The sequence below is a fragment of the Tetrao urogallus genome, assembly GCF_951394365.1.
Source record: "Tetrao urogallus genome assembly, chromosome: 26".
Taxonomy (NCBI): Eukaryota; Metazoa; Chordata; class Aves; order Galliformes; family Phasianidae; genus Tetrao; species Tetrao urogallus.
The window spans coordinates 2,241,476-2,256,109 of NC_136839.1; the positions used below are offsets into that span (position 1 = coordinate 2,241,476).

The 14,634-nt window shown below is 61.2% G+C and overlaps 1 protein-coding gene across 1 annotated transcript; it reads left to right on the forward strand.

Annotated features, from left to right (window-relative positions):
* Positions 1–7,299: 7,299 nt before the first annotated feature.
* On the forward strand, positions 7,300–9,869 carry DLX4 (distal-less homeobox 4; the record flags this gene model as incomplete). The annotated part of the gene is made up of 3 exons (XM_079547254.1): positions 7,300–7,582; positions 8,660–8,853; positions 9,615–9,869. 3 exons carry the CDS (start codon positions 7,300–7,302, stop codon positions 9,867–9,869), a joined length of 732 nt encoding a protein of 243 aa, XP_079403380.1.
* Positions 9,870–14,634: the final 4,765 nt, after the last annotated feature.

The window sequence follows — 14,634 nt, forward strand, 5'->3', positions numbered from 1 at the left end:
AATCACAGAATCACAGAATGGCCAGGGTTGGAAGGGACCTCAAGGATCTGAATCTCCAACCCCCTGCCACACGCAGGGCCACCAACCTCCACATTTCACACCAGCCCAGGCTGCCCAGGGCCCCATCCAACCTGGCCTTGAACACCTCCAGGGATGGACGGGGCATCACAGCCTCTCTGGGCAGCTGTTCCAGCACCTCACCACTCTCATAGTAAAGAACTTCCCCCGACATCCAACCTCAGTCTTCCCTCCCTCAACTTCAAACCATCTCCCCTCGTCCTGCTGTTATCTCCCCTTTCACAGAGTTGATTCCCCTCCTGTTTGTCCCCGCACCACCTGCATTGTGCCAGCCTCAAACCTCTGCTCTGTGTGCCCCAAAGCTGAAGGCACCCAGAAGGGGTCCCCGAGGTGGGATGGCACACACCAAGTGGTGCCACTGACACACTGCAGACAGGGAGGGATCAGATGGAAAGGCGTAGAGACCACCAAGAGACCCTCCAGGAGGTGAGAGTGAGGCTGGAGATCACGAGTCCCATCTCCCCCCTCACGTCTCCTTTGTGGCACCGAGCATGACAGCTCCAGGCCGAGGCGTGCTGCCCGCCCTGGCAGTGGGGCTGCAGGTCTTTCCAGCCTTCCCACCTCCTTGCATGACTAACGGGGCTGGCTGGCTTCCAGCCGTGTCAGGACGGGACCCTGAACCACACCAGGTGGCCAAGAGGAAATGGAGAGGCCGGAGTTGCCTTCCTCATCCTCCTCCTCCTCCTCATTGCTTGCCAGAGCCAAGGATGGCCGCGGTGGCCCCGTCCCCGTTGGCCCAGGCAGGACGGCCGCTCCCTATTACTCACGGGGATGATGTGGGGGGATGCAGGGGCGGAAAGTTGGAGCAAATGGAAAGTGGGCATTGGCCGCCAGCCTTGGTGTCCCATGGCTGCAGCTGGGCTGAGCTCAGCCCCACACCGCGGCCACCCTGGACGTGGCACTCTGCTGCGACACTCACAACGGGCTGCCGGGTGAGCGTGCACGTCCTGTGTGCTCCTCTGCTCCTCTGTCCAGGTGGTTTGGAAGTCCAGTTTTCATGGGCCGGAGGAATTCATGCTTCCCATGCGCGGTGCCCTTTGGAGAGAGCTGACAATAACGTTCAACACTCCTTTCCCAAAAGGCAGATTGCCCGACCCGGCCCCAAGGCTCCCAAAAGGCCATCAGGGGGTCAGCGCAGAGCATAGCTGGCTCCTTGGTCGTGTATTTTTACAGAAAATGGGTATTTCAAGGAAAAAACCATCCAACGTGAAGGATCTGTGCTGGTTATGATTCTGAGAGCACACAGGATGTGAACCCTCACCCATTTCCAGACTCATTTTCTGCATCATCTCCATCCGAATCGCTCTCAACAACCCAACGCTGTCCGCAGGGCCGCCCCTCACTCCCATGCCACACATCCAGGCAGCCCCGTGTCCTTTCCTCCCCACCACTCTGAGCTCATGGAAAGGAGGTGTGGGCGAGCTCTGGGAGCTCTGGCACTGGAGGAGCCCACGTGTGGTGCTTCCTCGTCCCACGTGGCCATGAGCTCATCTCCACCGGCGCTGGGATGTGATCCATTGGGGCACGGGGCAAGGATGAATGGAAAGTGAGGCCGCTGCTCCGTCACCCTCCCGAATGCAGTTGGATGAGCTGCGAGAAGCGGAGCAAACCCCGAACTGATAGCTATTATGGGATGGGATGGATGCATCTCTGTAATGTTTTAATGAGAAAAATTCTGCCCGGGTCAAAGTGAGAAAAGACACTGCTGGCAAAAAAATCATTCTTTCCAATGAATCAACATTTTCCTCTAAAAAAAAAAACAAAAAACCCACCACATTTCCAAATCCTCTCTCGGTGCCTTTTATTGCTCAGTGCTGAGCAGCTCCAACCCAACAGCACTTCTGGGCTCCCAAATGGGACTTTGGGAACACTGAACCAGAACCCGGTGGGATTTTCCAAACAAAGGCTCTGCTGGGAGCTCAGCTGTGCTGTGTGGGACGATGCCCGGCTTTGTGCAGGGTGGGATTGGGTTACGGGGCTCAGGCTGGGAAAGCTCATCCGCGGGGCACAGGTGGATTAAGGAATTCCAGTCCCCATTCAGTGTCCAGTGAAGCACAACTAATGGGGTGATGCGAAGAGCTGGGGCGGCTCGGGATGGGAGGGTGGTGTGAGCACTGTGGGGGAAGCAGTGGGGTTTCCCACCAGGACTGCCTTCAAACTGTATGCTCCCACCTTTGGATTAGGGTTAAGTTGGTTTATGGGGCAACGCCAGCACAGCTGAGGGCAGGGGAATGTTGTGTGTCACCTCCAGAATGGGGACACCTCCAGTGGGGGAGGAAATAATCCTCCTGGATTGCTGAGCCGGATCAAAGCCTGGGGATGGGGATGGAAGAGGATGGAATAGGATGGGAATGGAAGTGGGACAGGATGGGGATGGTATAAAATGGGATGGCATAGGATGGGGGGTGGGGGTGGGGTGGGATGGGATGGGAACAGGATTGGCTTAGGGTGGGAATGGGGATGGAGACAGGGATGGGGATGAGGATGGGGATAGGGAGGGGGATGGGGATGTGATGGGATGGAGATGGGATGGGATGGGGGTGGGGTGGGATGGGATGGAGATGGGATGGGATGGGATGGGATGGGATGGGATGGGATGGGATGGGATGGGATGGGATGGGATGGGATGGAATGGGGTGGGATGCAGTGGAATGGGGTGGGATGGGATGGGATGGGATGGGATGGGATGGGGTGGGATGGGATGGGATGGGATGGAGATGGGGTGGGATGGGATGGAGATGGGGTGGGATGGGATGGGATGGGATGGGATGGGGTGGGATGGGATGGGATGGGGTGGGATGCAGTGGGATGGGGTGGGATGCAGTGGGATGGGGTGGGATGGGATGGGTTGGAATGGGATGCAGTGGGATGGGGTGGGGTGGGATGGGGTGGGATGGGATGGAGATGGGATGGAGATGGGATGGGATGCAATGGGATGCAATGGGATGGGATGCAGTGGGATGGGATGGAGATGGGATGGGATGGGATGCAGTGGGATGGGATGGAGATGGGATGGGATGGGATGCAGTGGGATGGGATGGAACAGTCCTCCCACACCAGAGCCCAGCTTGGGAGCACACAGCATCACAGAGACCCTGGCAGTGCCACATTCCCCAGGGGAACTCCCCCCCCGGCTGTTCCTGGGGACACTTTTGCACCTGAAAGCCATCGGGGTGGCAGCGATCCCGTCTACCCTGCTCCCTCAGAGACTCATAGGCGCCTCTTAATGGGACTTTAATTATACATTTACTGTCACCATTTTTTTTTCTCCTTGTGTCTCTCTCCGGAGCTCAGCTCCCCAGCGATGTAAATACTCCAAGTGTGCCGTGGGGACTGTCAGCTCCACTAATGACCACCTGCGAGGCTGCCGGTGGCGTGGGGACACGCGGGTGACACCACCCCGTCTGGCTCAGCAGTGTCCCCAACCCCAAGGCAGCAGCTCTACCTCCAGCCCCCAGGGAGATGCTGTCAGACCCATGTCCTGCATGAGGACCGTGATGCTGGGCTGGTCCTGAGCAGCAGGATGATGACACGGCAGCAGCCATCCCCAGCAGAGCATCCCACACGCCCGAGGTGACGCCTGATGCTCACTGTCAGGTTGCATCCCAATGCTGTACGTCCTTCCCTTGGAGCCCGGGCTGAGCTGAGCACTGTTCAGCATCATTCCACCAATGAGTGCCGTGGGCTCTGCTTGCTGCGGGCACAATTAAGGGGGCAGCCCCTCACCCGCTGTTGGCTCCGACCCCAAGAAACAGCCATGAACATTCCCATCGCCACTCATTTTCTCTTTGTTAATTAGGAAGGATACGAGGTCACCCACCAGAACGTCCCCAGTGCCTCTCCAAACCCACACGTCCCACTGGGGTGTGTGTGATGCCATGTGTGTGTGTGACACTGCTGTGTGTGACACTGCTGTGTGCGTGGCGTGACACGACCCCCCAATTAATCCCAGGTGCTTCGTTAACGGCGCTGGGTTTCCTTTATCCAGAGATGGACTGGGGGTGGGGGTAGGTGGGGGAGGCTTTGAAATATTAGGGAAAAAACTCCCGTTTTCAATATTGCGGGTGTCTCTGAAGCACTTCTGCAGGAGATTTGTTCTGCTGGAGGGGACGAGCGCCTCCTGAGCACCACTCTGTCACCAAGCCTCCAAATCCACCGCAGGCTTCTGTAAAAAGGGGAATGCGCTGAATGCAGACATCCGCCTTCCCATGTCCCTGTATCCTCATGTCCCTGTGTCTCCCCGTCCCCGTGTGTCCACGTGTCCCCATGTTCCTGTGTCACCCTGACCGCATGTTCCCATGTCTCAGTGTCCCCGTGTCCCCGTGTTGCCATGTCCTCAATGTCCTTGTGTTCTCATGTCCCTGTATGCCTGTGTCCCTGTGTCCCCATGCCCCCATGTCCCCGTGTCCTCATGTCCCTGTGTCACCCCGCCCTTGTGTCATCCTGTCCCCATGTCCCCGCATGCCCATGTCCCCAAGTCCCTGTGTCACCCTGTCCGCATGTCCCCATGTCACCCTGTCCCCGTGTCCCAGCCAAGTGTGACACCCCACCACTGCGCATCCCCCCCATAAATCCCACCATATCCCTTCCCACCCCAACCCTCCCCAGCAACCCCCAAACACCTCCCCATCCCCATCTCCTTCCTACTGCATCCCCTCATTCCTCCCCTTTCCCCCCCCTCCCAAAACCAAACCAAACCAAACCAAACCGAAACCACCCAAAGAAAGGCCCGGGCCAAGCCGGGATCATCCCAGCAATGCCTTCGGAGGGCTCAGGGCCGGAGGTTCATTAGCGCTGCGTTCGTTAGCGCGGCGGCAGGGCAGCATGGCGTGTGGGAGGGCAGACGCCAGGCTGTCTGCTCCCACTCGGTTCGGGGTGTTATTAACTTCTCCCCGGGCTGCCGCTCACCCGCAGCTCCTGCGCTTGGCTTCGGGCTTTCCCCGCGCCGCTCCATCTGCAGCGCCGTAATTACAGCTGCTGGGATCTCCCTTTATCTCGGGCGATCTCAGAGGTTTGTTACCTGGCACATGCTCTTCCCTCCCTCCCTCCTTTCCAACCCCCCCCCCTCCCTCCTTTCCCCCCTCTCCTTGCACTCCTCCCTCCCTGCACCCCTTTAATCCTTCCTGCTTTCATCAGCAGCCGGCAGCTACAAACCCGAACTCCGCTCTTCTCCTTTGCAGGATATTCTGAGGATGGGGAGGAAGGGGGGGGGGGGGGGGGGGGATTTTTTGCAATATTCCCCATCCCGGGGGACAGCAGAGCCGCTCACAGAGCAGTGGGACCACGCGGGGACGTCTCTGTGCTCCCCAGCACCGCTCGGGTCCTGACGTGTATCAGCGCTTCCCAACCCCGACACCGAGGTTTGGAATTGGCCCCGAGCGCGGCTGTGATTTATTTTTTTAATTTAATCTGAGATGATTTGATGTATTTGCCTTGGCACCGGGTTCTCTTAAAACCCCAAACCCCGCTCAGGCAATGCGAGCTGCACCTCGCAGCCCCAGTGCCGGGGTTTGAGGCTGCCCCGTGTGCCCCCTGCAGGTGTCGGAGCCATCGGGGTTTTTTGTGGGGCTTTGGGGACGTTGGTCTCCGCCCCCAAGGGGTTGGGGCCGGTAAGGAACCAAGCGAGGGAAAGTGGAGCGGAGAGCTGTCCGTGAGCCCGCTCTGGATGGACAGACAGACTGCAGGGTTTGGGGATGCTCCATTGCACAGCTGTGGGTGCCCGACCCCAAATCTTGTTTGTGTGAGGCCAGGTTCTGCTGGGGAGGAGAGGGTGGCCTCAAACCCGCTTTCCTTTGGTGCTGCCCAATGGGAGACCCCCACCTGGGGGGACCCATCTGTTCTCCATAGGATTCAGTGGGACCAGACCCCCTATTTGGCATCCTCGCCCAAGGGGGAACTTGGCTCTCCTTCCATCCTAAGCCATATAAACGTGCACAGGGATGCCAGCATCTAGACAAGGGTGCAGCCATGCCAGGTGATGGAATGTGAGGCTCTTCTTGTCCCCCAAGGGGTGAAAAATGCCATCAAGGTCCCCTCTGCCCAACCTGTCCTTAAAATATCCGAGCAGAGAGGTGGGCATGGCCTATGGGAGCCCTCATCCTTTGGAGCACCCATCCACCCAAGGCGCCCACCCTGAGGGCTCAAGTATGGGCCTGATCCCACCTCTCCCCTGGGCACTGGACCCAGGTCCACGCTCCATATAGGGAGCCCAGAACCCGTGCCAATGGGGCTGTTCTATGGGTCCAGCTGTGCTGGGCACGATCCTGAGGTCAGGATGGAGGCGGATGGCAGAAGACCAACGGGGAATGGGACGGGGGCAGGAGCTGTTTGGTTCAGAGCCCGGGGCAGCAGCGGGGTCCCAGCGTGGGGGTTAGTGAGCAGCTCAGCTATTTATATCGGAGCTGCCGAGTGACTCAGAGCCGTCGCGATGGCGAGATGGAAACATGTTTTGGAGATGGTCTAATGGGAGGGTGGGGATGGGGGACCCTCCCTGCCAGCATCCCCGGCCAATGCCACCTCCTCCCAGGCAAAGCCCTCGTGGGGCGGCGCTGAGACCGGGCGCGCTCGTGGCTGATGTGAGCCACCCGGCTCCGTGCCACCACGTCCCCAAGCTGCAGAGGTGCAGCAGGTTGTCCCCCTGCAGCCAGCAGGCACCGAGGCATCAGGTCTCGTGTCCAACCCTCCGTCCGTGTCCGTCCAACCTCTGTCCACCTCTGCGCTTTCTCCCATCCCTGTTGTGCCCCCACGCCGGTGACCCCGGTGCTTTTTGTCCCTCCGTGCCCAGGTCCAAGGGGTCGCGTCCTTTCACGCGCTGCCATTCGCTTTTTGTCCCCTCTAAGGAGGGGGTCCCCGTGCAAAGCAGCGCCCCGCACTGAGGACAAGACCCTCCCTCAGGGGAGGTCCGGGACGCAGGGGGAGGTCGCGGCGTCCCCCTCCCATCTCCCCTCCTGGCCACAGCCGGCCCGGGAGACCCCGCGTCGGGAGAGAGGCACAGAGGGGAGACCCCCGAGGGGAGGGCATCCAGGGGGCTGCCCCGGAGAGTGGGGGGGGTGGGAGCGACGTCCCTGGGCGGGGCTCAGGGGGCGGGGCGGGGCGGGCAGGGGATCCCCCGGGCGCGGGGCCGCGGTGCGGCAGCGCGGAGCCCGGCGGGGGGGGCTGTGGGGCGCGGCGCTGCGGGCTCCGAGGGCGGTCCGGCCCGGCCCGGTCCGGTTCGGCCCGGCCATGACCATGAGCTCCGTCACCGAGAGCTTATTGGGCTCCGACCCATCCAAAACTTCTTTCCTGGAGCTCGGCCACCCCTCTCCTCCGCATTACCCGCTGCACGGCCTCCACCCCGCCGGCCACCCCCAGCACGACCCGTCGCCCTTCTCCTCCTACAGCCGGCCCGGTTCCTATCCTTACCCCGGCGGTCCTCCCCCCCCGCCCCACGGCGGCCCCTACCTGCCCTACCCGCCCCAGCATCCCCCGGCCGGGCTGGCCCACGGCGCCGGGCTGCAGGACGCAGGTAAGGCGGCCGCGGGGGGTTCCGGTCCCGATCCCGGTTCCCATCCCCGTTCCCATCGCTGGCCCGTCCCGCCCCGTCGAGGCACCGCGGCGCTGCCGCTCCCCGCCCCGCAACCGTCGGAAGCGCTTCGGGGCGGCCCATGGGCAGCGCGAGCGGGCGGGGGGCTCGGACCTCCGCTGGGGGGGGAGTCCTAAGGGAGGGAAGACACGGCGGTGGGTGGGTGCGAGGCTGCGGGAAGCCCCCGGAGGGCTGCAGAGCCCCGGCTGTCCCGATCCCGCAGCTCCTCCCCTCGGTCCTGCCGCGCGCATCCCAATTGCTGTCTGTTTTCCCCCAAAGCTGAAAGCTAACCCCCAGCTCTCCAGCTCCCCCTCTTCCCCCAGGGCTCACAGCAAAGGGGTCCCACGCTCCGCTGAGCCCTTTTCCAAAGCAGCGGGGTGGGGGGTGCGGGGCTGCGCACGCTCCTGATTTCCAGTGTCTCTCTGAGAGCAGAGGCTGTCTACCCATGTCCCCAAAAGACCCGCAGATACTCAGAGCCACCACCGGGATTGGAGGTGGCACAGAACCCAAAGAGCAGGGCTGCCTGGGAGATGGGGGTCTCAGCCACCCCCCATCGCCTCGCAGGGCCCTGTCCCCCCACCCATCCCTCACAGCATGCATGCCACGGGGCTGTCACCTTCCTACTGTGGGGGTCGAGCAGTACTGAATGGACGGCGCCATCCCTCCACCTCATTCATTTTTTTTCTGAATGAAGCGGTGAAGCAGAGGCAGATCCCTGCGCAAAGCAACCTCCACAGCAGAGCCCAGCGCAGCCCCACTGATGGGATACCCATAGGGGCAGCGCAGCCCCAGTGGTGGGGCTCAGCAGGGCCAACACAGCCCCCGTTAACAGAACGGCCCCAAGGAGCAACGCAGCCCCCAGGGACGGGGCAGGGCAGCCCCCAGGGACAGCACAGCCCCCAGTGCCATTGCAGCCCCCACTGACCCCAGGGACAGCGCAGCCCCCCAGGCACAGCACATCCACAGCGCCGTGGTTCCCCTCCTGTCCCCACTGACTCTCCTCTCCTCTCCCTCCCCAAGAACCCAACAAGCCTCCTCCAGTGGCCAACGGCGAGCTGCGCCTCAACGGCAAGGGGAAGAAGCTGCGCAAACCACGCACCATCTACTCCAGCCTGCAGCTGCAGGCCCTCAACCAACGCTTCCAGCAGACCCAATACCTGGCGCTGCCCGAGCGCGCCGAGCTGGCGGCCCAGCTGGGGCTCACCCAGACCCAGGTAGGGCTGAGCCCCCCGACCCCGACACCCAGCGCCCCCCTGGGGGACGTTTGTGGCACACGCACGGATCGAGTCCGGATCGGGGCGCCTTGGAGCCGTGCCGTGCAGCCGGCGCCGCTGGGGCCCTGCGGGTGGGATTTGGGGTGCCCCTGCTCGCACCTCCCAGAGGCAGAGGGACTTTCCCAGCCCTGGAGCCTGGCTGCTGGCCCAGCCGTGCCCGGCGTTGGGCGGCCCCGCGCCGCGGGATGGGGTGAGTGGGTTTTTGAAGGCGATGGGGAGAGACAGGCAGGCGGCAGCGGTGCAGCCCGGAGCCAGGGGCGAAGCGAGCTCATAAAGACGGGGAAGAGGAGGCAAGTGGGAACCTGCCGACAGCGCGGGGGGGACCGTGGGGAGGAATGAGTGGGGCCACCACCCCGAGCAGAGCGCTGCGGGCCCCACCGCGCCGCGCCCCAGCAGTGCTCCTGTGCCCGGGTTGGGCTGGAGGGGGGCACAGCTGGGGGCACACGTGGGGACACACGGGGCTGGAGGCTCTCGAGTTGCTCTCTGCTCTCCCTGTTTCCCTTATCGTCTTCTCCTCCAGCTCCTCATGGTGGATTCTCTAGTGGCTCGCATAGGGTTGGGTTCATCTCGTGGACCCCCACACAGGTGTACTCCTAAGGTGGGGGATGAAACAGCTGCAAAGTCATGGTACCTGAGGGGTGGGACGTTGCCCACCGGTGCCACCCTCCCCACATCCCTGCTCACCCCACTCTCACCCACAGGTCAAAATCTGGTTCCAGAACAAGCGCTCCAAGTACAAGAAGATCATGAAGCAGGGCTCGAGCGCACCCGATGGGGAGCAGCACCTGCACACCTCCTCCTCACTGTCTCCCTGCTCCCCCAGCATCCCCCCGCTCTGGGACATCCCTGTGCCGGGCAAAGGGCCCCCGCTGCCCCCCAGCAACTACATCAGCAGCTTTGGAGCCTGGTATCAGCCTCACCCTCAGGACTCCGTGCCCCGTGGTCCCATGATGTGACACCACTACGGCTGCAGCACCCAGCGGCTCCGGGAGGGCCAGCGAGGGGGGGACGTGCCTCCGAGCCCTGATGGGCGATGCTATGGGGGACCCCAGCAAATGGAGGATGAAGAAGAGGAGGAGGAAGGCGACCGCTGTCTGCAGGGACCCCCACTGTGGGCTGAAGTGAGATGTCCCCGGCACAGAGCCCTGGTACGGGCGGGACGGGACTTGGCCAAGCTGCAGCCCCAAGGTCCATGGGCACAGAGGGGCTGGAGGGGTCCCCGGACCCCCTGCTCCAGGACCTGGCTTTATTTATAAGCGCCATCTGTGAACCTATGTGCCCCCTGTTATAAATAGGCTGTACAATTGTAAAGTAAAGACTGCTCCTCGGTACCTGCTGCCATGTGCTGAGGGTCTCCGTGGCCTGGGGAGAATGCTCCTGTGAGGTGGGGGCACCCAAACAGGGGCCAGGGACCCCCAGACCCCCCCCCCCCAGCCTAACATCTGTGCAGGACCCCCAACTATTTTCAGACCTGCCACTATTTTCAGACCCACTGCTCCCAAATGGAGGCACAATTACCGTAATTGTGGAGCCAGGCTCCTCGGTGAGGGGCTTCTCGCCACCTCCTCGGGGTAATTATGGGCAATTTGCAGCTATTGAAGCTGTCTTCCTTAATAGGGGTGGGGGGGGTTGGGGACCCCTGGCCCCAGCAGTGAGGGCGTATGGGGAGCAGGGGACGTTCTTCAGCTGCAGGTTTCCCAGTGAAGAACCTCTTCCTTTCCCCTTCTCAGAGGCTAGAAAACACCTTATGGCTGTTCCTTGCTTTCCCCAATCCCCACCCTGGGCTGCAGGATTGCAGCTGCATCCCTGCATGTATTGCATGCAGGTGGGGTGGGACGCAGCGGCGATGTGTGGCTGCAGTGCATCCATCACAGTGCCACGCTCTGGGTGTCCCCACCTGCCTGCAGACCAGCAGCGACGTCTTTCCTTTGTAAAACTTTCTGCTCAGGTCGTGGTGCTGCAAAGAAAGGAAACGGGGCTTTGCACCCTGGGGGAAGGGGAAGGTTGGGGGCTTTGCTGCCCTTTCTGCTGCGCAGGAACCCATTTCATGCTGTGTGCTGGGAGAAGGGCAGCACCTCCAGCATTGCTGCAGCTGCTCTGCGCTCCTCTCAGTGGGCCAGGAGCATCCTCTATGGGGCTGGGAGCCCTCAGACAGCCTGCTGCGCTCGGGATTAACCCAAAGAGGGGGAGGAAATCCCCTCTGCATGTCCTTCCCCTGGATTTGTTGGTGCCCCCCCCCCGCCATCCACCACCACTGGCTCTCTGTGCGGTGGCAGAGCAGCTTTGGGCACCGCGCGCTGTGTCCCCTTCCCATCTCCATCACAGTGAGCCGACGCGTCCCCTTCCACCCCATAACCCAACACAGCACCTCGATGGCCAATGCCAACTCCATCCCACACCGCTGCCACGCGTGGCTCAGCCCAGAGCCAGCACTGTGCTGGGTGGGGGCAGCGGGTGATGCAACACAGCAGTGTGTTGCAATGGGGCAGGGAGAGCTGAGGGGGGAGGGGGGGGGGGGGGGGGGGGGGAGTTTGGGGGGCTTCACGCTGGGGTTTATGTAGGGACATCAATGGGTGCACGACAGCTTGCATCTGTGGGGCCTGGGATTTGTGCCCCCACCCCACCTGTGCCCGTTCTGTGGGGTTGGGGTCGTGCCACGTCCCCATCTTGGTGCCATGCAGTGGTGGTGAAGGACGTTTGGGTCTGTCTGTATAGCGAGGAAGGGGGGTTGTTTTATTTGCAGGCTGGGTGATGGGGGGTGGGGGGGTTATGGGGCAATGGGCTGCTCCCCCCCGTGCTGGGTGGTCCCACTTGAGGGAAGATGGAAGAAGGGAGGAATGGGGAAGGGTTCTCCAGGTCCTTCCTGGGGATCTTGGGCACTTCCAGGCCCTGCGCTGGTGATGCTGCAGGTGGGGAAAGCAGCCAGGAGGCACCACCTGCTGTTGCCACAGATTCCCCCCCCCCCTCAGCCCCACAGGGATCCTTCAGGAATGGAGCAGTGGGGCAGGAGGGACCACAGCAGGACAGCATCTCTGTGTGCACCCCCAGACCGGGGAGGGGGGCTCAGCTCTGGGCAGGGCTGCACCCATCATTTAGATAACCTACAGAGACGTCATCTTTCCTCTTCCTTTCTTTCTTTTCTTTTGTTTTTTTTTTCTCTTCTAAATTAAAACAACAAACAACACCACAACACCAACCACCCCAAAGCACCAGCAGCTCGCAGCACGCTGCTCCCTTCCCCCCAACCCTCTCTCCCCCCCCCCCTCCCCTCAATGCAGCTCCGTGTCTCCAGCATGTCTGCCCGCTGCGATGCGCACACAGCCCCAACCCAACCCCAAACCCAACCCCAAACCCAACCCCAACCCCAAGCACTGCGGGCTGGGGGCTGGCAGCTCCCCTTAACCCTTTGCAGCCATCGGGGTGCTGTTTGGGGATGGATTTGGGGTTGGGGGTATGGGCATATTTAGGGTGTCCCCATTGGCCCCACATTGAGTGTGGGCAGCAGCGACCCATGGGCAGAGGGATGTTGGGTGGGGGTCGTATGGGGAGCGCTGGGGGGGGGGGGGGGTCCTCATTATGTGAAAGGTGCCAGGGTGCGTTTGGGTTCCCCAAAGCAGAATTGGGAACAGCCAGGCTCAGAACGCGCTCAGTGTGCAGCAATTCAACCCCCCTTCCCCAAAACCCCCCCCTCTGACAAATGGGGCCGTCCCCTGCCCACCACCCCAAACACATCGGTGGGACGCCCTCAAGTAAAGCTCAAAGCACTTTTATTCCAAGCACCCCCCCACTCCCCCCCACCCCACCCCACACCCCAAAAAGCAGCAGGAGACCCCGAACCCACAGAGCAGGAAAGCACACAGCAGAACGGAGCGCTTCGGGTTTCATCAGCTTTATACAAACGAACCTTATGTACACTCTGACCCCCCCACCCCCCCGCACCCCCCCCTATATATATATAAGGCAACATAAATAAGGTCCTGGGGGCTGTACAACGCAGAGGGACACATCTTTAAAACGGCACTTTTTCCTAAAAAAATAGCGTCGCTCTCTTAAAAAATAGTAAAGTTTTTTTTTTTTGTTTCTTTCTTTTTTTTTGGGGGGGGGGGGGTGGGGGGTTGGGGGGGCTTTTTGTTTGTTTGTTTTCGTGTTAAATGCGCGGAGGGTTCGCTTAAAAAACACGCCTTCCTCTTCCCTGTTAGCTTAAAGGACACCGCTGGAGGCACTCGGAGAAAACAGACGCTTTGCACCACTTTTCTCTCAAAAAAAATAACTTAAGCCGTTCCCAAACTGTTTAAATATTAAAATACTTTTTCTCCCCACCCCTTTTTTCCCCTTTTTTTTTAATTTTTTTTTTTTTTTTTTTTTTTTAGTTATATTTTTAATTGTTAAATAACCGCCTCGTCGTCTGAGCGCCGTCCCCAGGGTTGGGGTCCTGTGAAGCTGCCTTTGGCCCCATGGATCATCCAAAGCCCTATGGAACATTCACAGCCCCACAGAGCTCCCATGGCCCTGTGGAGAACCCATGGCCCCATGGAGAACCCACGGCCCCATGGAGAACCCACAGCTCCACGAACAACTCACAGCCCCACAGAGAACCCACGGCCCCATGGAGAATCCATGGAGAACCCATGGCCCCACAGAGTACCCACAGCTACATGGACAACTCACAGCCCCATGGAGAACCCATGGTCCCATGGAGAACCCACAGCTACATGGAGAAGCCACGGCCCCCCATGGAGACCCCATAGAGCACCTGCAGCCTCATGAAGAACCCATTGCACCATGGAAAACCTATGGAGGACGCATGGCCACACGAAGAACCCACATCCCCATGGAGAACCCATGGTCCCGTGGAGCACCCGAAGCCCCATGGAGAACCCATGGCCCCATAGAACACCCACAGCCCTACGGTGCACCCACACCCCATGGAGCACCCATAGTCCACAGCCCGCTCTTGGTCCCTGCATGGCGCTGGATTTTGGGTGCCGTAAGGGTGAGGGGTGCCCCCTGCTCCAGGTGGGGGTGGCACCCTGCTTTGGTCCTCATGTCTCCATCCCACACGGCGCCCCACAAGCTCCACGGGGACCCCGAGGTGGGGTGACAGTCACCCAAATGTCTCTCCTGTGGGTCCGGGGGGGGGGGGATGCAGTTGTTGGGGGGCGGCGGCGGTGTCCCCTGGGCGCAGAGTTCACGAGTTCAACCCTTTGCAGTCCCTGTTGTTCCTGAGATGAGCCGGGAGAGGAGAGGATATAGAAGTGGATATATAGGGGTGTGTGTGTACACGAGTGTCCTGGAACACTTTAAAAAATAATAATAATAATCGAGGGGAGGAGGGGAGGGGGGAGGTAGTGGGGAAAAGAAAAAGGGAAAAGAAGGAGTTCTGCACTGTCTCTGCCCAACGCGGTTAATAGACGGCGCCCGGGTTGGGGGGCGGCCCCGGCGAGGTGTGGTGCATGGTGGTGGGGGGCTGGTGGGGGGCAGCGAGGCTCTGCGGGTGGTACCAGGGGCTGTGCTCCTCCAGGAAGGCGGGCGAGGGGCTGTAGGGCAGCGGCTGTGGCAGGGGGGTCCGTCCCGGCGCGCTGCCGTGCGAGGCACTGTCCCAGACGGCGGGCGATGGGGGGGAGTTGCAGGCCATGGAATCGCTGTTGTTGGGGCTGTGCTCCAATGGCACCTCGCCGTTCTTGTAGAGCTTCTTGAACTTGGAGCGGCGGTTCTGGAACC